General features: G+C 36.4%; 2 protein-coding genes across 3 annotated transcripts; both read right to left on the bottom strand.

Moving 5' to 3' along the window:
* Positions 1–2,568: 2,568 nt before the first annotated feature.
* On the bottom strand, positions 2,569–15,524 carry LOC110682889 (non-lysosomal glucosylceramidase-like). Of its 2 annotated transcripts, XM_021859231.1 has the most exons (20): positions 15,387–15,516; positions 15,087–15,176; positions 14,864–14,980; positions 14,643–14,753; positions 14,442–14,498; positions 14,283–14,359; positions 14,098–14,197; positions 13,358–13,431; positions 11,535–11,635; positions 11,349–11,452; positions 11,170–11,223; positions 11,034–11,089; positions 10,910–10,948; positions 7,587–7,728; positions 7,048–7,232; positions 6,464–6,531; positions 6,289–6,361; positions 6,003–6,064; positions 4,666–5,911; positions 2,569–3,212 (listed from the first exon to the last, which is right to left on the bottom strand). In XM_021859231.1, the coding sequence occupies exons 3-20, from the start codon at positions 14,942–14,944 to the stop codon at positions 2,951–2,953; spliced, it is 2,892 nt and encodes a 963-aa protein (XP_021714923.1). In that variant the 5' UTR covers positions 14,945–14,980; positions 15,087–15,176; positions 15,387–15,516; the 3' UTR covers positions 2,569–2,950. The 2 variants fall into 2 exon arrangements, with proteins under 2 accessions (XP_021714923.1, XP_021714922.1); XM_021859230.1 differs by lacking the exon at positions 15,087–15,176 and having other exon boundaries at positions 15,387–15,524.
* Positions 15,525–16,182: 658 nt separating this feature from the next.
* LOC110682890 lies at positions 16,183–21,254 on the bottom strand. The gene is made up of 5 exons (XM_021859232.1): positions 20,293–21,254; positions 19,998–20,191; positions 18,237–18,558; positions 17,393–17,485; positions 16,183–16,384 (listed from the first exon to the last, which is right to left on the bottom strand). Exons 1-5 carry the CDS (start codon positions 20,383–20,385, stop codon positions 16,346–16,348), a joined length of 741 nt encoding a protein of 246 aa, XP_021714924.1. The 5' UTR covers positions 20,386–21,254; the 3' UTR covers positions 16,183–16,345.
* Between the last annotated feature and the right edge of the window lie 3,120 nt (positions 21,255–24,374).

The raw sequence follows: 24,374 nt of genomic DNA on the forward strand, positions 1-24,374 counted from the left end.
ACAAGGGTTGTCAAGTTTTTTTTTTTTCAATTTTGTCCATTTCAGCATGTAAATTTCTCAAAGTTGTGTTAACAAGAACTTGTTTTTTTTTTTTTGTAGCAAGGTACACGAAGAGCCCCTCCTATCACAAGAGAGGGGATGAGGTTCGAACCCCCGTCACACGTGAGGGAGATGGAGTCCCTCCATCTCCTAGATCCTCTCACAGGGACTTGTATAATTGTATACTAGATGAAAACCGTGCGATGCACGGTTTGTTTATAATTTTTCAAATAAAATATTTTACTAAATATATATTTATCTAATAAACTTTGTGATATTCGCTTGCTTACTACTTGAATTTTTTATTATAAAATGAATTATTAACTTTGTTTATCAGATTTAGATAAAATTCGTAATATAAAAAGATAATATTTTATTTCACAAAGTTTCATATGTGATTGGTCACACCGTGTGGTCGGGATTGCTTGGTCAGGAGTTACTTGGTTGGTCAAGGGTTATTCAATCGATCAGGGGTTACTCCATCGATCAGTGTTTGGGTGTGTCTCTGCCGGCCACACGATGGCCAGCCACACAAAAAAACGCGTTGATTTAATTTTTTATAATTAATACTACCTCCGTTCCTGAAAGTTCGACTCACTTACTATTCATGTGGTCAAAATAAAATAGCTTTGACTATTATCTATGATTTATACAATCAAATAAATTAACAAGTTAGATCTTGTTAGATTCCCCTTATGATAAATTTTTCAAATATCTAACTTTATAAAATTTTACTTATACATAGCCGATGTTATTAATGGTCAAACATGTTCATTGGAGACCGTACAAATGCAAAGTGAGTCGAACTTTCAGGAACGGAGGGTGTATAATATGTTTGATCTAAAATAAATTGCAATTCTTTTTTTTTATTTGCTAAAATATAACATTTTTCTATGTGATTCTCTAAAATTAATCTTACGCGGCATAATCATATTGTAGCGTTTTAAAATTATTAATCCTATGTGGAGCTTTTTTATTATAATCCTACGTAGCGCTTTAAAAAAAACTAATCTTACATGGCATAATCCGATTGTAGCGTTTTAAAAATATTAATCCTAAGTGACGTTCTAATAATTTTTTAAAAATTAAAATACTACGTGGCGCTCTAAAAATTCGGGATAAAATTCCCTTTTATATATATATATACTAGTTTTGTGCCCAGGCGATGTCCAGATTGTTGATAAAATTTTAGGATAAACTTTTGGCTTGAATGTTAAATATGGACATATAATCCCTTTTAATAATGCAAGATATTAAGACATGCGATATCATATAATAATATATTTTTGTAGTTTTGTTTGTAAATAGATATGTACGTTATTATTGACTTGAAATTATTGTTATTGAACTTAAATTATTTTTACTTAACCAAAAGTCTATTTACCAAACCAAAATTATTTTTACTGTTTAAAACTTATTTTTATTGATTCTCTATTATTTTTTTTAAACTAAATTAAATATACAATAAATGGATCTTATTTTAAAGAACTTTTGCAAACGAATTATATGATGGAAATAAAACCGAGTTATACGATATTTATTAAAAGTTATGATTAATTTATATATGAAATATTAGAAGTATATATAGTGATAATAAAATTCAATACAACAATTTTATCTTAAAAAAATCTATTCAAGAATCGATTACTTAGCATCATATGTGTGTCACAATAATACATATTTGTTGCCTATGTGGCGCGACACTTGGCGAAAAACTAGAATGCCAAGTGTCGCTGTCTCGTAGCCTGACTGCAAAACCAGCTTCATTTATTAGTGATATGATATTAGATTCTATTGGCAAATTCTAGCACCCTCCAAACTAAAAAAAAAAGACAAATCCAAACTCTTCCAACTACCAACTTCCAACTACCAACAAGGTTGTCAAAGTTTATAGCCTTGTCTTTAGACCTGGCAAATGGGTCATTCGGGTCGGGTCACTTTCAGGTCTTGTCATTTTGTGCCAGCTAACATTCAGGTCGGGTCGGGTCGATTTGGGTTTCGAGTCAACTTCGGGTCAGGTATCGGGTATGTTCGGGTCGGGTCAATTTCGGGTCAAATATGTTTGGGTCAGGTCAAAATTTGGTCGATTCATGTTCAGGTTGTTTCATTTGTGAATCAAGCTCAAATGAATAATTTTATACGGAGTATATATTTTGTTATTGTTATAATAAAAACTATCAATTCAGTTTATAAGCTTAGCTACGGTTGAAGATGAACAATTTGAGTTACTTTTGGTACAAGACATTTTAAGTTCAATTATAAAGTAATTTTAGTTCGGGAAATTTCGGGTATCAGGTCTGTTCAGGTCAATTTTGGGTATCGGGTCTATTCGGGTCAAACACTTCGGGTCAATTTTGGGTCGGGTCAACTTCGGGTGTCGGGTCGAGTCGGACATGGTCGGGTCAATTTCGGGTCATGGGTCGAGTCATTCGGGTCAGGTCATCGGGTCTAGGTCAAGATTGTCAAGTCTACTTGTCTTACTCAGAAAGAAGGGACAAAACCAACCGTATCCTTGTGCTGCACATCATGTACAGAATCATCCCCGTCCAAAATATTGAATTATTAAAAAAAAAAAAAAAAAAAAAAAAACAATCAATGGTGTTGCTTATACTGTACAGTGATAGCTCATATTCTGGCAAACAACCAGCTTACAACAAGAAAAGGAACATAACATAGTTTTTACATTGAAAACTTTCTGCACCTGCATTTTGTTAACTTTGGCCATTATACTGTGATGAGGAGTGATTCTATTGTATTCTTCGCTTTAAAAATTCTTGCTCCACTTACCCCTGCCATCTTGAAATAACCAAATCTGGTAGAGGCAAGTATGATCAACAGAACTGATGGATGTAAAGACTGACGACAATATAGCACCTAACATTCTTCAAGAAAAGCCAATATACACGTATATTTAACATGTACAACTAAACATTGAGTTCCAAAAACCCTTCTGTTTTCTTGAAGCCTTTCTTCCATCTGCCTCAGTGCGAGTAGATCTTGAACTCAAAGTAGACATATCAATCCTGTCCATTATGCTTATCTTAGGCGGTTCAAGAACTGCTCTAGGCATGGATAATGCCCATTGCATCCCCCAAATTGCCAACGGCCTCATGTATATCAGAGATCGGAAATGGCCATCTAGTGTCCACGCCTCTGGTGTTTGAAACCAATATCTACAAAAATAAATAAAAGAAAAAACCTTTTTAATAAATTTATATCTCCAACCTCTTATAAGGAAACTTGGATGGTTACTGGAAGGTGGTGTTACAAGTACAACACAACCCAGATTTTTCTTGCAACTCAAAAATACACCCACTACAACTCCAGAAGGTTTTTAAAAATAAAGAGGCAATGAATGGGGTTCTGGTGTAGGATGGGAATGGGTAGGATTTAGTAAATTCTAGACCCATACCCTATATTTGATGTATACCCATACCCACTGGCCCATAGGGTCTAACAAAAACACCCTTACCCGAGCCCAAAGAGTCTAGAAGGGGTATAGTTTCCAATTATTTGTCATCCACTTCAAGGCCACACAAAATGTCCAAGTTCCACGCATTTGTTTTGTTTTTATTCGAAAATTAAGTTGTAATTTCTAATTATTTTTACTCCTTTTTTTGTTACACTTTTCTAATGTGACTTTCAAAAAGTGTTACGCTTTCTTTTTTTAGCAAACTACTACATTTTAATATTATAATATTATACCTCTTTTCTCTCGTGATCCCAACGCATAAAGCTGGACTCATAACCTTAAGATAAGGTAGGGTCCAACCACATTGGATGAGGTACATCACCCAATGACCTATTGCAATCCCTAAATCAAGACTTCCACATTTTTCAACAGGACAAGTCAGAAACAAATATAGTTCAATTCTGAAGTCAGCTCTAGCAGAAGGGTAAGGTAATAAACTAGATGCCCTTTCTATCCGGCAGTGTAACTACCCTATTTAAAGACTTTAATGGGTGATAGACAAAAGCATAGCTTTTCTCTGCATCCGTTCAAGGTGGCAACATCACTAAGAATACAACTATGAAAAGGCTTAAAAAAATATCTTCCACAAAATATACCACTGGACAACATGGCTGGCAGCCTGGCAATGATCTGATGGTGGGGATGATCAGACTTCAAGCAATAGCATGTAGAAAAATGGTCAATATATGAGGGAACAGGATCATATATTAGACCTGTAGGGTTTTTTCAGAAAATTTAACAATACCAAAAGTAATGGTGACTAGAATTGCCAGACATAAGTACATTGAGAAAAGACTTGGGACTGTTAGATTGAGCAGAAGTTTCTCAATGATACAGACATTATTGGTGCATAATGGTTTTCTCGTCTTTTAACAAAATACCAAGTCTTTGTCACCACAAACGAAAAATATCATATGCATCACTAATATGGCAGCGAGAGTGCTAAAACGCTAGACAATTACATACTTACGCTGCAGAAGTGACACTACCCAAAAAGTCAAAATATGCAAGTCTGCAAATCTCTTGATCCACCAGAATCAAGTCTATTTGTAAGATCTTAATGACAAATGACACCTTTAGGAGAGAGAATGAGTCAAGTAGCAACATCTGAGAAAAATTGACTATTGTATAGAAATGAAAAAAGTTAGCCTTACCCAAATCCATTTTCAGACCAGCCAGCTATAAAAATCCCTTCTGCGGTGGAAAAGCCCTTCTCCTCCATTCCTGCAAGAATCATTGTAGAAGCCACGGCATAAGTAACTCCAGTCCAAATTTCACGTGACTGCATGCAGGTCTCGTCCACCTTTCCATTGGGCTGTATCCCATTCACAGCACCCATCCGACCTCCTTTAACTTTCATGACATTGTAATCAAAGATTTTCTGCAAGGTGCTCTTGATTTTGAAGTCATCAAAGAGATTAGGCAACCCAGACGAAGCTGTATACCATTGTCCAGCTAATTGATCTGCTTGAATAGATTTGCTGTTACTGCTTGATCCAGAGTCATAACTGAAATAAGAGCCATTCCACAGCTTAGCTTCAAATGCATGTTTAGCCATTAGAAATTTTCTCTTGCATTTTTCACCAAATTCCTCGTCTCCTAATTGGAAAGCCATAGCTGCTGCAGCTTGAAGTGCTGCAAGCCACAAACAGCCACAATAAGCACTGACACCATGAACCGTCCAAGTGTCATATGTCTGATCTGGGAATCCATCATTCTCTATAAGGCCATCACCATCCAAGTCAAATTGATCCATATAGTCCATGGCAGCACGAACAGAAGGCCAAACATCGATTCCAAATGTCATGTCTCCTGTTGCCACAAAATCTCGATAGACCTGAAGTACAAATTTAGGGTTCAAATCTTTCCATTTGCTTGTATCGTGTATGTTATAAGCGTTCATCTCTTTCCACGGGTCATGTGTTCCTAGATCATGAGGGACAGCTCCTCTAACCTTGCGAATTCCCCAGTTACCTTCTGAAAGGAACCTTACTTTTCTACCATCCTCGGATAAGACGGCTTTGGCAAATTCACGTTGAATACTAAGTTCGATTTTGGGAAACAAATCAAGAAGCGCAAAAGATGCATAGAAGTGTACATCATATGTGCACCACATTATGTACTCCACCCCCTCCAGATAAAGAAATCTACCCACATCATCACACTCATCCTGGGTTGATTGTTTTGCCTTTTTCAAGGGTAATACTGTCTCTTCCTCTAAGACATGTCCTTTTCCATGGTCCCTTATTTCAGCATCAGCTTTATCAAGATTTGCTCCATTTCTAAGCTCAATTACCAAACTTTCAGTGTCTATCTTTTCTGTCAAAGTAATCTTTGTGCTCTCATCTTTTGTTGGCTGCTGTTTATCATTTAATGAACTTCCAACTGGCTCCATAGAGTCTGCAATGACGATTCCTTCAGCAAATCTTTGGCTAATAATTAAACATGAAAGAGGCAAGAATGAAGAAAGCGAACCACTGCTAAAGAGTACCTATCCAAACAGTCCCGCCTGCTACAAGAAAGTATAATTCATTGAACAGCGTAAATTTGTACCTGCAAAAAGGAAGAATTTTTAGCTAACATGACACAAGGGATGTATAAACAAATCTAAAGTAGGGAAAAAAAAAATCAATGTATTAAATCAACTAGAAGTCATATGACAGATAAAGTAGACTACACAAAGATGAGTACAGAGTCAACAGAACTTCCAAGCAAAGCAGGACCATAGTCATATATATAATAGAGATAAATATCTTTCAAGTTTCATAATTTCTTACCATTCTGGTAATCTATCATCCTTCAGCACTGGGTCTTGCCATTTCTCAATTTCCTCCTCCCATCTCTTATAGTCTAACAAGAATTACATAACAAAGGAAACCCTTTTAAAATAACTAATACAGCACTTAAATTTTTAAATAAATATATTTAGAAGTTAGGATCAACAGTACTTACTGGTCAGTGAATAATGAACCAATTCCTTGGCCGCTCGTGGAGATGTACCATAGTATTTTGTATATCGCCTACAACATCATATTGTATTACGAGAGAGTAAATACTAGACGAATGGACAAGCAAACAGCCTCCCATTCCACCCCTCACCCACTAGTGCTGGCAAAAAGTCATGTCATGTCGTGTTGAGTTCGTGTTTCGTCTCGTGTTCATTTCATTTTATTCACAAAATCTTATCAAAAACTGATTATTTGACCAATTTAATTAAACGAGTCGTGTTCAGGTTCGTTTCATGTCGTGTTATGTTTTCTCTCAGTAATTTCGTGTTCGTGTGGTACCGATTTCGGTCGTTTTGTCATGTCATGTCAAATATTGCTAGCTCTATCCCCCACACCCCACCCCCGCACAAAACCAATAACACAGAAAAACGAATCATAACTGGTAGAATAATAATGAAGCAAAGCAACCTTTCATGCTTTTAAGTAGTAAAATCAAAGGTTAACCTCAAATGAAATCTTGTAATGTAGCATATTAGGCCAACACATCTAATCATTCCAAAGATGCAAAAAAAATACAGGAAAAATCACCTGTAATAAGAACTTCCTTTCAAAAATTTCACTTTAGGGGAAGACCATGCAACAGCAAACGCAACAGTACACTTTCCATGAGGCTCCACCCACGTAGAAGCTGAAACTGCAGCGCAAAGAGTTTCTCCAGCCATGGATGGCATGCTTGGTCCAGCATTAAAATTCTCTCGATCAAATTGCCCATCCTTTATACCCCACCAAATTCAAACATATTTAAATAAAAATAGCACATTGATGCAGAATTGAAGAACTCCCAACAGATTTCTTCCTTGGGACTTTTGCTTCAAAGGAAGAAACTTAAATTTTTATATTTTTTTTCATAGCATGCTCTGTACTGATCCAGACGAAGGAAGCATGAAATTTAACAGATGCAGTTAACATAACTGAACAACCACTACACAATGAGGCTCAAAGATATGCTCACATAAACAAAAGTGAAAGTTACAAGTTTCCAAAAAAAAACACACAGAAGCCTCATTAGAGATGGAGCAAACAGAGAACTTCATCAAATCAGTAACCTGAAATCATTAGATCCCTACCTGTGTCATTTTTGACCACATGTCCTTTGCTGTAACACAATTTCCCTCTGCCAAACCAAAGCATGGGAGGACAGTCACATTTACATTCTGTGTTTCACAAGCAGCTATAGCAAAAGTGATCGGAGGGTTGTCCTTTGCAGTCCTGTATCATGTCAGAATCCTCATTCAGGACACCAAACTTAAAAGCATTCCCAAGTAATACAATAGAGCAATGAATGACCAAAAACGATTGCAACCACCACAAAGGAGGAGCAAGAAAGCAAAGAGGGAAGTGGGGGGGGGGGGTTGGGGGGAGAAACACTAACCACTGACGGAACCACCAAAACAATATAAAAAGAGGAAACACATATTCACAACAAAGACAATAGATTACCTACTCTACACCAGATTAAAAACTACACATTCATCACCAGAGTCAACCATAATGAAAAAGTGAAGTGAGGAGTGCTGCACAAAGTAATATATATATATATATATATATATATACACATACATTTTTAATTTCAATCTCTCTATCTATTCAAACTTATTTTAAAGTTCAAGCTTTTAATTTTAGAGATGAGATGAGAAAGTAATTGTGATTATGAGCAACTTGCAAACTCAGTAATAAGTATTTTCGGGCTTTGTTAGGCAGATTAGTTCTTTAATCACAATCTCGAACTCGTCGTGGTGTTAAACATTCTGGGAATACAAATTCACATCGTTAAACAATGTCTTAACCTAAAAAGGGTCTATCCTATACCTTAGCAAAGTTGGATTGTGAAAATCAATCAATTGAACAGAGCTTAATTGAAAAACCTTCCTCATCTATATATAGAATATTCAACATTATGCACATTTAATTAAAAGAATATGCATCTTTAGTACAGAAGATTTGCACATTTCTATCAGTAAATATGCACATATCACTTTTAAAATCTGCACCTTTTTGTACAAGAATAATGCACATTTTTACAACAATAATGCACATTTAGTTTAAAGAGAGGAAGAAAGAACACGGGAGGAAAGAGAGGGCATTGGGAAAAGAGATGAATATAGAGCAGAGAGAGGGAGAGTAATGGGTTAGGTGAGAGAGAGAGAAATAAAAAAGAACTTTGAGAGAAAATATGGGGAAAAGTGATGAACAAGGAGGAAAAGAGAGGAAGAGGAACACGTGAGGAAAGAAAGAAATGGGAATTTTTTTTCTTATAATATTTACAATTTTGCCATTAACGAAACATGTGATTCGAGCCGTTAGATCTTTTTATTTGAACGTATGAGACTACTTCTTATTCTTCTCATTATAAATCCTTCTCATTTGACCTAAATCCCTCAGTATTTTTGCAGTTTTTTTTTTAAGCGCATAACTTCTTTTTTTTTTTTTGGACATCTTGTATTTTTTATTGTTTCCCTCACATGGCCCCCTCTTACACTTTTTAATTATTTCCAACAAACCCCGCACATACAATATTTCACTCAATTCTACTCACCATCCTAAAACTATGTGCCAGTCGCAACTGGGGATCAAAAAGCACCAAATTTGGTGACCCTACCGCTACCGATCAAGCTCAACCTACCTATAACCAATACACTTAACAAAAACAAAGGGATTACTCAACAATAGTTAAAACAATTAGATTTTATCTTTATGTATAAGCAATTGTGGTCAAAGTTAGTATGGGCATAGTGTATAAACATAAAATGATGCAAGGAAATAAAGGAAGTAGAATATATTGTAGATCAATTTGAATAAATATTCTAAGTTGGTATCCTTTTCCCACCACTCACTATCTTCCTCTCCTCCAAGACAATCCACCATATTAACTAAGTCCATCATCTCCTACCAAGTACCAACAATACATAACCATAATTTCCTCCCAACATTAGGGTCAAATTAAGGTGGTCTTTTCATTGTCAAATTCCACCACTGTGGACCCATTTTCTACTGGATCAGTAAAATTTATACCATTTCTTTTATTTTTCCCCAATTTTGTCTCCCAGGTAACTATCTCCTCAAATATGTTACGACATGGGTGTTGGTGAGTGTGGAATACACATGATGGTAGAGGTTGTGGTGGGCAGTAGTTTTAGGATTTTCTAAGGCAATTCTCCAAAGGTTCAATATGGTGGAAAATTTCATTTGTAAGGTACGGCAGCACCAAACAAGGATTCAAAGTTAAAAGGCTTACAACACAAAAGATTGAAGCAAATTTGAATCATTAAAAAAAAAAAAAAAAAAAAAAAAAAAAAAAAAAAAAAAAAAAAAAAAAAAAAAAAATCAAGATTTTCTAAGGTAATTCTCCAAAGGTTCAATATAGTGGAAAAATTTCATTTGTAAGGTACGGCAGCACCAAACAAGGGTTCAAGTTAAAAGGCTTACAACACAAAAGATTGAACCAAATTCAAATTATTTTTTTAAAAAAAAAATTAAAAAATTAGCCAACAAAAAACTTCCTGCCCACCAAAATTGGCAACCAAGTCAGGGGAGAGTACGGATGGAATAATTCCTTATAAGCTGTCTAAGCAAAATAATACCAATAATTAAAGAACTTTCCTAAACAATGTAAAGTAAGCACATAAAAATCCAAGCATGGACAAAACCAAGTGAGCCTAGATATACTACCAGAAGTAACATAGCTAATTAACAAACTAATGGGGTCCAGCAAGCTGCTGGCCACGCGTTAATTCACTGCTGTTTGTTAGCCCAACAAACAAGCAGTCATACACAATATCCTGTCAATACTTCCCTCACCTACATATGCTTCCATGAGACACAAACTAAGCCCATGCTTGCCCTCGACAAATTATTCATGTATTTTTACAAGCGACTAAAAAGAAAATAATAAGAAATTAGTGTAGCTTTGCAAACATCAATGATAGAGCCTACCTTAAACTTTACAAAACATCAATGATAGAGCCTTAAACTTTGCAAAACATCAAAGGCAGAGCCTACCTTAAACTTTGCTAAACATCAATTATAGAGCCTACCTTAAAATTTAAGGCTCCGGAAAAGACAAAGTGTATGTTTTAACTCATATATAAAACTTATCAACTCCTTAACTTTTGTATTTCGCATCACATACACAAACAATAACAATACTTAAATAGATGCTTCAACAAGATAACATTTTCATCCAATGGATGCTGAAACTATATACCATCATAAGCAAAATTTACATAAATTTTAATCACTGATGTCTACTTGATCAAATAAGCTCGCTGGCATCAACCTCGCCTTCACATAAATAAAATAAAAAGGCACATGATATTTTTTTTCTCCTTTACTCTTAAAGGAAATTCGCAAACCAACCGTAATAAATAGATAGTAAGATTTGATCACTTGCTTGTGATGCAGGAGAACACCGGAAACGTTGTCTTCACCTCTATCAAATACAAAAGACAAAGTTCGTCAATGTTAAGTTCATTCATATAAATCAGTTGTAGAATAAAAAGGCAAATGACACTCACATGAATGGTTCATTCACATGCTCTCCAGATAGATGGGAGACTCCTCCAGCAGAGTTCTGTGAAAACACCATATGTGACTAAAAACTTGTTCACATAACACATAATAATAAAAAGTGAAAACACATGGAAATCTTACAGCCCAGGTGAAAAGAAGGCTGACTTTAGCCCTTTCCTTCCCATTGTTCACCAACTGCGACAAAACAAACCTAGCATTATTAGAAAAACAAGGTCACAATTATGTTAAGCATTGCCACATCGATAGATAGCACCCCGTAAATCATTAATCAATATTGCAGCTCATATACTCATACTTACTGTATAAACAAAGACAGCAGAAGGCAGACTGCTATCCTTATAGTTATGAGGTATAAAGGGAGATATTTGACGGCAAGATATCTTCAGTTCAGGATCAGGTTCACCTACATATGAATATAATATGATTGTAAGTGGAAGGAGAATCAATAAATGCTAGGATCACAGAAAAGAAATATGACAAACTACCATCATATATTGTCCATGCCCTTGGAAACAAAGCATGATAAGATGAATGCTGGCCACTCAAATTCCAACCCCAAGAAGATATACCATGGTCACCAGATTTGCTGCAGAAATTAAAGACAGAAGTGAATTAATAGTTTATACATGAAAATTTGTTACCATATCGAAAATGTGGGAAATTCTTGCCATTTCCAAAATATTCCAAAATAAACCAAGTCTAAGACAGATACGCCAAACAAAATATAGCAAGGGCACACCAATGTGAGAAGTCTTGTATATTTTCTTTTAGTAAAAAATCATATGAAAGATGTTTTTACAGAAAAAGTTAGGGACAGACTTCTCACAAGTTTGATTTAAAATCATATATGCAATATAAAACATCAAATAAGTAGGCTCATGTGAGAAGCCCGGTTAAGGTGAGAAGGGTGAGAAGAAATAAGGACCGTAGGAATTTAACATTGACGGCTGAGATTAAATTTTTCAATTACAGATTTTCCTTTTTTGCTAATGCCTTCATCTTTTCTTAATTCTTGACATCCTCCCATGAAAGTAAAAACAATCCAAGCTCAATGAAAAACAGATCCGAGGAACGACACTTACTAGTTTCCAATCTCACTTAAATCTCTTCCCTCAGTTTCTCACACTTCTAATTTTCCCCAATTTATATCATCCTAAAATCCAGATTCAACACTAAACCCTTTTTCTGTGTGAAACTTATTCTCTTTTCTAGATTGATCGGGAATGGTGTAATTTGATGGCGATGTTGCCAAATTTGCCGTACTTTGGAGACGCAACAATGGTGAATAACGTTAATGAACAATGTGGATTCTATATTAGATGTGTCTAATATGCTTGATTGTATCCAAAATACCAATGTACCTTTAAGGTAATACTAATAGACCTTTAATGTATTCACAATGTATTTGTAACACTTTTAAATGTATTTGTGAATCTCATTCTCCACTTTTAAGAATAATTCTCAAGCATCGGTGAATATGGTGATGATAAGATAGATTATAGGCTTGAATATGGAGGGATAATAGAGAAACACGAATTGCAAGATATGCCATGTAGGTGATTGTTCATTTTACAATAAGATTTACAATAAGATTACAAAGTTTTTGTTGGGGATTTTGATTTTTATTAGCTGAATTTGAGTTAAGGGTGAGCGAAAAATCAGGGTACCCTAAATCAGAATTGGAATCGGAACCTGTTAGGAACTGCAGGTTTTGGGTAGTAAAATTGAGAACCTAGTGCAATAGGTTCCGGTTCCGGTTCTCAGTTTTTTGGAACCGGAATCTTAGGGTACCTATAACTTAATAAAAGAGTTCACTTAAGTTCAAATTATACACCGATTCTAGCCTATTTTTTATATAATAAATATCAAAATAATAATTATAAATATATGTATTACATTTGCTAAACAACTACTATTAGTTCGTTTTATTTGCGAGTTGTAAACATTATAAATTAGTGACCATCCAGTTTTTTTTTTATAGAAAAAATTGCAAAAAAGTTATGAAGTATATAAATAGACAGGATATCCTGAATCGGACTTGGAACACTTTAATAAGGTGGTACAATTTCAAAATTTATTTAAATCTAACTAAAAAGCAATTGAGTTAATGTTTTATTTGAGTCTAGCTAGTTAATTTTCAATCATACCGTTATTTAGTGTACGAGTATAGACACTGTTACTATTAGTATTTACTTTACTTTTTTTCTTTCTTATGTTCACCCCTAAGTTGAGTTGAGTTACGAGCGAGATCATATGGCTTCAAATGTATCATACCAACAAGGAAATGCTTCATTGATTATAAACTTACCCTAAACCTTCAGGCTGCCCTGGGGCCAAAACTGATGCAAATCTTCTATTTCCTCCATCACGAGATATAAAAATCTGCAATTCCAAGTACTTCAGAGTACTTTCTATAAATTTAGAAAAGGCATAAGAGAAAGTGAGACATTCTTTGGTGTTTTACCTTGGAATCAAAATCTTATCAGGGATAATTAAAGGATTAATTGGTAAAATGGGAAGTCAAGGGAAGGATGCACATTACCTATATGAGTCCCTAAGCATTCATCCCCCATTCAACACTTTTGTTCTTGCCTTCATTGAATTTTTAAATTAGGATAGGGAGTTGATTATATGTTTTTTCTAAATCTATCTATGAAGGTTCAATCATTATAAGTCCTAGTTTTATTAGTTTAGATTAACTGATCACTTTGATGTTTTACAAAACACAATAGAATCCCATGTTTTAGACAGCTTTCTGAATTAACCCCCACAAAGCCACAACTGCACCCTTTATAACCCCTAACTTGTAAAACCTCATAGACACGTAAGTTGATAACTACTTGAATGTATACCTGGACAATATAGGCAAATATGAGCTCTTATCTACCTAAAAAATCACTGTATGCATATGGCATCAAAAACGTATATGGTGTCATTCACACTGTATTTCACAGCAAGGTAAATCATTAAAGAAACCATGGCCAAAGGAAATTCTGCAGCAGGCAAAATATATGAACAATAAAACATGCTGTAGGATAGAGCCTTTACAGAAAATTGATTGGCCATGACAGGGGAACCCTCACATAAACCAGGGATAATTTGCCACTGCCTAAATTCTCCCCTAAAACCTCTAGAAATGCTGCCACTTCTGCAACACAATACAACAAAAGGTTCAGATAAGATAAACCAAAAAACATGTACAGCAAGGCACAATTTTCCAAGCGTACAATTACCCCATTCCTCCCAGCGGTACTCCTTGAGAAGCTGAAGGCTTCGTGCTTTCTCTATTAAAAGGGTCGATAGGAGCTTTCTGCATTGAATATTGAACACAGTTGTAAAAAGGAAACTACTATAAAGATGGCCTGCCATGTTAAAAGACATCATAAACTTACCCTTCCATGTGATGCCTCTTCCCTTACATATGACCACAAACGAAAGCCAAGACCAACCTACAATGGAGATACCAAGAGCAAACATAGCAATAATGTAAGTTACAAGGGAGAAAAAATAAAAAATAAAAAAAAAATAGAAAGAGAGAGAATCGATATGATGTGTGATTTTAAGAACCAAAGAGTTCATCAACGAATAGTTACCATCTTAATTGCTTCCATAAATGTAATACTAAATTCTTTAAGAATGTTAGCATGGCTGTTTAACCTCCTCCTCCAAGCTTGCTCAGGTGGAGCAGCACTGTCATAATCCAGCTGAAGAGTATACAATAACATCAAATAGTTCAGCCATATTCTATATTCTTCACTTGCTTTCACCCATTCCCAAAAATAAATGGACAAAAGATAATTGATACAAGACTTACCAGCTGCAAAGTAACTCTGCTGACATACTCTTCTCGAGGCCATGAATTTTTCTTACAATGAAATATGGTCCCACTAACCATTTTCTTACTGGAGGCTTGGGTCAATAGAACTGCTTTCTGCAATCAAGATAAAAACAAAATTTAGTCATCCCTAACATACTTGCATATGACAACAAACTATTACTAATTCTACAATGGAGTTGGAGTTAAGAAGAAGAAATACAGCAATAACGAACTATTCAGAATATTAGGCCCGTCCCTGAGCAAGGGCGGCCGCCCTAGGAAGGTCCTAAAGAGTTATATAAACCAAAGCCTGCAGCACATTAGCAATCAAAATTGACTCAATCATCAAAGTAGGCTCGAAAAACTACGGTAAATTCTTCAAGGATTTATAACCAATAGAAGAACCCTAAATTGACTATACTGACAATTAAATGAACGATTAGAGCTACAATGTGAAATTGACATTCGATGATTAATTGAATATCTTATCTGCTACTTCAGTGTAGGAGAGAAAGCTCACAAGTGGTACACTTCAATGGAGGAGATAGGGGCGTCGCGAACCAGCGCAAACGTAAAATACGAGTAGATTTGAAGGAGGAAAGATAAAAGGAGGAATATTAGGCCATGTTTCGAGTCTATGACTTATTTCAGCGCCTTTTTACGCCGCTAGGAAAAATAGAATAAATTTAAAACAGTGACAATATTTATTTATTGATTAATCCTTAAATAACAAAGTAATCCTCCCCCTATATTTAAATACAATGTCTAAAATAAAACGATGCACAATAACTTATTGTGCATTCAACCATCTAGAATAACATATGAAATGAGATTATATTTATATCATTTAAAAAGTGAATTTATCATTAAAAAGGTATCAAAATATGACTCACAACAAGATAATTATATTATCTAAAAAAGTGATTATATCATCTTGAAAATTGTGTCTAATACTCGTCATTTTCGGAAATTATTTATTATGAAGCTAGCTCTTATAGCCTTATAGGGTACATCCAGCAAATTATTTTGTCTAAAAAAAATATACATTTTGTTTAAGATTAGTGATATTGTCCATTATAAATTCGAAGTATATGATTATACCTTGTCCTATAGTCATATTAGTGTTTATTTGAGCTTTTTGGAGCTATTTTTGCTACTAATACGTGTCACATAACCTGTTATAACATGTTATTGGCTTTTGTTGACCGGTTTGGGATTAAAGAAAATAAACACCCTCAAAGTTTGATTATTCCAGAATAATCCAAAATTGGGATTAATAAAAGAAAATCGGGCAAAATTGAAATTATTAAAACCAATTTTTCCAAAAAAATATATACGAAGTAGTTTATATATATGGATGCCAGTCCTACAAAAATCAGTATACAATGCTTGGTGATGACACAGCTTTAATCTCCTTAACAAAGCAAGTAGAGAAACTCATTAGACTTTGTAATGTCTATTCCAAAAATAAACATATTATTACAAAATATTCAGACGACGACATGGCGCATTCTCGTCCTGCACATGTAAGAGAATAGTCAGATCCAAGGATACTATAATACTGTATATGATTCTAAGATTTACTGTAACGTAGTCTCACAACAAAACATCACAGGTCACACATATCATTCTCATGAAAATTCCAGACTTCATTAGTTTAAACTCCCCTAACCCCTGTGTGTTTCATAATAACGCGTCCTCGTTAGATTCACAAACTACTGAGGAAGAAGGCAAATCACCTGTTATAATTTACTAAGTGATCCTCATAGGAAAACGGCATATGCATATAGCTGGGAAGTTTGTCGAGCAATTGAATCAATAACATATAACAGTAAATAACTTGACCAAAAGAAACCTTGGATTATAGAGTATATAAAACGTACAATTTATACAAAAACAAGCTTAACCATATTCTCAGATTAGGGGGTGGGATGAATGAAAAGTTGGTGCCCAATATATGAGCTACCAACCATAGTACCATTACAAAAACAAAAACAAGAACAAAAACAAAAAAAAATCAATGATTGATGAATGTTTGACATAATTAGAGAAATTTAACTATTGATAATTAATTGGACTTTGGAAAAAAAAAAAAGAAAAAAAAAAATAGGCAATAAAAAACACTACAGCAGCAGTCAAACCTAAACCCGATGCTAGAATGTTTAATTATAAAAATAAAAAAATAAAATAAAAAAGTAAGTAATGATCTCGTGCAGCAGGAAAAAAAAGGTTTAGTTTTCATTTGAATTACGTTTTTTCATGTATATACGAGACAAAATTAAATATAAATAGTAAGGTACTTAATTTTAAAATTAAGGGGCTAGTATTAGTCTAGATATAGTAACTGTTGATTTTTAATCATAAAAACAACCAACAGGCATCCATAGCTATGCATATGTTCATCATCACACAGATGAACTCATGTAAATATTTCAAATAAAATGACAAAAAAAAAAAAAAAAAAATTAAACAACACTCCAGAGTCCAGATGAGAAACTATAAGCAAACAGAGCAACAACAAGTTACCACTATAGTCTGAAAAGCACTCCCCACAGACAGCTTCAATATACAGCTTTCAGTCTGAGATGAAGAATCACCATCCTTGAAATCGCTTTGGCCCTGCAAGGGTGTGAGTCGTGTGACTGTGAGATTCCACCTCTAATGGAAGACTACATCAAATGACTGCAGTCATATAGGATATACATACCAATGTAAAAAATAATAAACATGCGCAATAATAGAATCCATAGACCTCGACTCCTCGATTAAGACAGTTTTTTCTTGATTGTGTAGAGTGGTGAATGAAAAAGGATAACCCACGTCGGTGAACAGGATTGGTATGGATAAAAAAAAAATTAAAAAAAATAAAATACACCAACAACCACCTATGGAAAAAAGAAAAAGAAGGTTTTATGTTTATTGAAAATGAAAACATCAAATAATTCACAAAATCTGCATGATTCCTAGGTTCAAGCAGTTCACACCATAGAACAGGAAAGGGAGTGTCATAAATCAAACCATTATAGCTTTTTTCTGATTAAACAAACTGCTTGCAAAATCCAAATATCCTGATTCTCCCTTTCTCCTTGCCTTTCATAAACGCAAATCAGTCACCAAAGCCGTTTTCAAATGATGAAATACAGATAAATATGAAACTAAGTCACCAAAGCTGTTGTAAAATGATGAAATATAGATACACATGAAATCAACAAGAGGATATTCAGTGGCAAAGGGGAGAGGGAACGATATAAAATAAGAGAAGAGAGCAATCAAAAGCCTAAAAAAATATACTTCTCATCAGCTAAGTACAAGCAGGTTATTTCAGAGTCAACTCTCAAGTACATTACAGCAGTAGTTGCAGATCACCAACCTTTTTTGAGTGTTTGTCATCTTGATTAACTTCAAAAAGAGAGGAGTAGTATGCTGGATCATATATAGATCCACCTAGTTGATCATCAGAATCTGAGGATTGTCTAACTACTGCAGGTGTGGCAGGACTTAGAAAACTGTTTCTTAAATCAAAATCTGCTTCTCGAGAAACTGCACTTTCGACATATGCAAGCCCCAGTCTGTACATCTGAATCCACAAGAAAGCCGACGATATTCTTACTGACAATCCAAGAATTTGCATTAACAGAGTGAGGTTCAAAGAAAAGATAAATGATGCTCCATTATTCTCTGACGAGATGTGCCTGCACATATACAAAAAAAAAAAAAGGAAAGTCAGAAGAAAAGTCCATAGCCTAACACCCTCCAATTAAAAGATCCCTAAGCTCAAAGGTTTCAAAACTCTTGGAAGCATTCAGAATGAGTTTCAACAAATTACTAGGGTAAGAAAATCAAGCTTCGTCAAATTATTGGGGTAAAATATCAGAATCTACCATATACTCAGACCAAACAAAGAGAAAAATCAATAAACAGGGCGCTTCAAGATATTTACAAAATTCACAATTATTAATTTCTTTACAATGTTGGTCACTATGTTTGGAGATTCTAATTTTCAGATGTATATTGAAATTAAGGACCAAAAAAAACGTGTTAAGTGGAGCATTGCAATGAGGATTTAGAAGACAAAGCACCAAAAGAAGTCCCCACCCAATCTCTCAATCTAGCAGAGTTGACAAGGAGCAATGAGTTGAGGGCCTGTATCAGATAACTCCTACATATCTCAGTCCAAGAGGATTCTCGTGACATTAAAAATTCCAAGATACCATCTACTAACCTAAAAGATGCTGTTGGGACATGATATGCGAAAGTCAAGGAGAAATTTACAATAAAATAACAATGGAGACATTGAGAGCTAATACGTAAAGCTGTATGTTAGGGAAATAAATTCAGAAGAAGATGTATTTGCAATAAGGAATTAAAAAAACAAAGTCCCAGTACAGTTTCTCACCCAAAATCTCAATCTAGCAGAGTTGAAAAGAAACAAGAATTGAGAGCTTCCAACCAATCAGTAAACTCTCTAATCCCCCAAACTCTTAGGCTCCATTTGCTACGACGAAAAACAATTTTTTGGGAAAATGATTCTCCATGGAAAACAATTGCAAATATGGTTTGCCTTTGTTTGTTTCCTTACAAGAAAAAAATTATAGAGGAAGGGGAAAATAGGAGTGGAAGGGAGAAGATGGATGAGAGGAGAGGTAAGGATGAAAGGGGTAGGGAGGAAAATGTGGCATAATTTCGAAGGGAACATTTTCCACTATTGGGAGAACTACTTGCCACCTTAGGTAAAATAGTTTTCCATCCTTTACAAACCAGACAATGGAAAGTGGGAAAATCATTTTCTTGAAAAATGTTTTTCATCAAAACAAACGGAGCCTTGTCTCATCAAACACATGTTGTGTCGAGTTGACATGTATGCACCCATTGGTGAACATGACGACAGATTGAAGTTTATAGATGCTGTGAAAGTGTGAATTTCATTGTGCCGAAGAGAGTTAGGTTTGACAGGAACTAACTAAGGCCATTTACCCACTAAGATGTTTGAAGGCTCATCCAAGAAGTTGTTAGATATTGAAAAGTACTCATGTTGATTAAGAACAACCAAGAATAGTAAATAGTAGTGTATAAAGATGATGAATGAATAGAGGCAGCCAGGATTAAAAGTGTTAATGAGATAGTGACTGACCATATATCATAGGAGAAAAGAAGAAACCAGAAGATGTCCAGCAGGATTGCAGAGAAGAGTAAAAAGGCATAAGTCCGGCCAAGGCTTTGACTGCCACTCTCAATGGCAACAAGGGCAAACAGGGCAATAGCCAAGTTGATAAGAAGAACCCCGGTATACAGAGCTCCTAGAGATCCAACCAATGAGCATCCAATCTGAGAAAAAAAAAAAGAAAAAAAAATACCAACAGATTAAACAAGAAACTCATACTAAAATCAAAAATATCCAATTAAAAAGCTTGATAAACCTAACTTACTTGGACGTACAGGAGAATGACGGCAACGGATTGAAGTTTGTCGTAATCACGAAGCCAGGACTGTAATCGGGTCCTTAGAGAAGAACAAAGCATTATATTTGTGTACCATAACCCTAATTCAATTCCCCTATTCGTTTCTCTCTCTCAATTTCCCCAACTGATTTCGAGATACCTAAATTTATTGTTTCATTGTTTGAATACCTAATGCTTACCCATTCTTCTGCTCTATCATCACCCTCAACCTCGCTTCTCTAAAGTATTAACCGGCCGGCTAACCAATTTTAACTTTTAATCAGAGGACCTCCCCTTGTATTACTGAACCACCTTTCTTTCTTATCGTTTGCCCTTGCAAATCCAGAATTGAATCACATATTTTACACTTACTCTCCTAATTTTCCAAATATTCAAAAAGTTAAGTATGATCCCGTGAACCAAAAATTAAATACCAGTAAAATTAAAGAAAAAGGTAAACCATTATTTCTGACATCTACCTAATATTGTTAAGTTTTTGACTAACCAAGGCTTGTCTTGCTAATAATAAAGAATCAATTTGATAAGCGCATAATCTTAGGGAGGTGAGTTGAATGGAATAAATATTACGAAGTAGGGATGCGGATTTTAAAAGTAAGAATGTCTTAACCAAAAATAAAAAAAAGTAAAATAAAAATAAATAAATAAATAAAAATTAAAAGTGCGATGAAAGAAATTATTTTTAAAAAAAATGAAGATTGCAAATGTGTAAAGTAAGTCTCCCCTTTTAGCACGAAACTATTGAATGCAAAATCAAGATGATTCTCAACTATGTAGCTAAATTCGGTGCATGCCTAAGACCTCCCGAAGCCTTCACCTAACCCCGAAAAATCTCAACGCTTTTAAAACCAATGCCTAAAAACCAAAGTGGCAAAATTAAATCGTAAACCCCTATCAACTTTCCGCAAACCCAAAAATCCAATTTCCAAAACCCCCAAATTCCCTTTCCACGATCCAAATCTCGAATCTTTCTGAAACCAAAACCTTCAAAATCATGTAAACATTTGACATTAGGAAAATTTGTCTAGCCAGTCTTGTGCCGCATGCACAACTATGTGTTGCACGATACGCCCCTACAACCACTCACGTATTTATAGTGTGGCCTACACTACTCAAATATCGTACGCACTACCTGCATTTAGCGCATAGTCCATACCTCCAAATCCTTTATCTTCTATACATACCCCACATTTCTCCATTTAATGCAAAAGCAAGCCGAGATTATGCCAAATTATTATCTCAACTTTTTAGGAGCTCTTCAGAGCTTGTGCAAAGTCCTAACCTCTTTCAACTTCTAAAGTTCATAATTTCTTTCCATAATTTTCTAAACTATGGTAGATGTAATATCTCGTATTTTTATACGTTTATTAATTTAAAACATTATTTTATGAAGTATTTAGATAATTTGAAATGAATTATTTATGGTTTTTTATTAATTTAAAAAAGGGTTATTTTAATTAAAGGTCCATTTTTATTTATTTGATTGCTTTCGATATATTTTATTTTATTATTTAAAAATATTGGGGCATAATTATTTTATAAAAAAAAAAATTAAAGTCAATGGAGTTTTAAAGAAAGTCAAATGTCATTTTGAATAGGAGTATGAATCATTAAGGGTAGAAAATGAATTTAAGTTAGGAGGGTTTTGAGAGAGGGTATAAATACCCAATACATGAACAAATTAAACTTTGCCCAAGGTGGAGAATACCCAAAGGTAAAATCTCTCTCTCCTCTTATTTTTCTTTCCCCTTAATTTTTCCCCCTCCCATTTTATTTTCTCACCTCCACGCCACACACCACATACGTCACCCACTCGTGGCCGACCACCACCACAGCCACCCACTGCCCAACCACCGCCACTAGCAGGCGCCGGCAGCAGCACCATCGGCGGGTGCGCGGCAGTAGCCCTGCCGTGGTTGTGTGCGTGCGCAACCTGTTTCGGGGTTTTCTGATGTCCTGCGGGAGAGTTACAATTCCGAGACTGGAACCGGACGCCTGTACCTGCAAAACAAACGGATGCTCCGGATGATTGGAGATCCGCCTCCGACGGTCAAGTTAGTACTTGATTAAGGAGTAATTAATGCGGAAAATAAAAGTGATTGGGTCTCTCTAGGTGAGAGTGTTAAATGTGCGTAATCCCCCTTAATGAGGATTAAGGGAGGTATTTATAACCTTGGGAAACGTGCCAATCCTAGGTTTAGGTTAACCTAGGACTGATTGGGCTTCCCTTGGAAGTTGGGCCTAGGTGGCCGGTTTCTCCATTAGGCATGGAGAATGCCACGTGTCATGACATAATAGGTCCAGGGTGGACAAATAGACGTGTGCCACGTGGCAAACCCTGACAGCTCCAACTGGAGGACACTTGGCAGGACCTGATTGGCCCACGTGGCGCATTCTGATTGATGGGAGCAAAATCCCCTAATCATTTGCCCCTCACAGGTGGCACGTGACTGGTCACGTGTTACCTGTGACAGGTGTCGCACTGTGACAGGCGACGACCTGCTACAGGTGTCACTCGGCAAAAGGCCGAGAGATTCTCCTGCCCAAATTTTGAATTTTGGAAGTGACCCTTCGCCTTCTTGCTTTGCCTATATAAGGGTGTGTTGACTTCAGTCATTTTCACACTTGAGAACTTTTTATAGAGAACATTCGGACCCCTGAACTTGCTCTGACATTTCGGACTCTTTCTGCCTACCGCCTGCTCTGACAAGCCGACTGCACAGGAATTTCAGAGGCACCACGGAAGCACACGACACGACCTAGGTTAGTGATCAGCCGGTCACCGGGGACGGCTGAATCTAGGACTAGGAGTGTCGCCTGCCCTTTTCCGGACCCATATTTGCCCTTTATACAAAGTCCGACTGTCTCTGTGTCTATGCAGAACATGATGGCCAGAACAAAAAGAACTGCTAGGATTTCGAACTCAGACGGCTCCTCCCACAGGGTGCCGATTAGTGAAACATCTGACCAGGCGCCAGATGTGGAAGTGAACCAAAGCGGCTTGAAAGCCGACAGTTCTGAGGGAGGAGTCAAAGTGACCTCTTCCAGTTTTACAGTTGACAAGTCTACATTCTCTCCTGCTCCTTTTGAAGGAGAGGAGGCGAGCCCCTCTGGGAGAAGGGAGGAGTCGTCCTCTTCGGACTCGTCAGAGGACGAATCCGAGTCTAGCTCTTCTGGTCATACTTCTCTGGACACAGAAGAGAAAAACAGCCGCCTATAAGAGGCGAGGCTTTCTCACGCAGTCGAGAAGGGGGACAATTGGGCGGAGCCATCCGCCTCTTACCGAGAGCAAAATACCCCCTACTACTGCACTGTCCCACGGGGCCGGATCACGGCCATGCAAGAGAAAGTGGGGAGCTTTATTGCGAACCACACAATGGGCCCCGACTTTTTAGTTTTCGTGCCGGATCCAGAAGACACAGTCGTCTGGCCGGCTGGTACTAGTTATGATGGCGCCTGCTTTGGCTGCTACGAGGCGGCCATCAAGGCTGGGCTGCACTTCCCACTACATCCGGCTATTCAGCGAATCTTGGATGGGTATGAGTTGGGGTTATGGCAGTTAGCCCCGAACTCCTGGGTCAACGTACTCGGCTATGTGGCCGGGTGCGAACTGCACGGGGTGGAGCCAAACTTCGAGGCTTTCGCCCACATGAACTACCTCAGCCGGACCCCTAAGGCAGGCGGTACCGGCTGGTATCAATTGACGAGCCACAGAGGCTACCTCATGACAAGAGGTAAAGCAAACAAGTGGAAGGACTGGCGAAGCACCTTCCTTATCATTGAGAGTTCAGACACAGAGCTGAACAAGCGCTTCAACAGGTGGAACAGGAATCCGCCTCTTCTTCCAGGCGGCCGCAGCATGCCTCCTGTTCCCCCCAAAGCTAAGAAAGAGATCCTGGATAAAGGACTCTTTAAAGTAGAGTCGAGGGTCGACTCTACTTCAGGGGTACGAGAGCAAGTACCCTTGCACTGCGTCCCGAGCTTCAAATGGCTCTATGACGAGTACTTTTTGGCCGCCTGTGGCCTCAGCAGTCGGTGCTTAAGAGGTAGCC

The sequence above is a fragment of the Chenopodium quinoa genome, unplaced genomic scaffold (assembly GCF_001683475.1).
Source record: "Chenopodium quinoa cultivar QQ74 unplaced genomic scaffold, ASM168347v1, whole genome shotgun sequence".
Classification (NCBI taxonomy): Eukaryota; Viridiplantae; Streptophyta; class Magnoliopsida; order Caryophyllales; family Amaranthaceae; genus Chenopodium; species Chenopodium quinoa.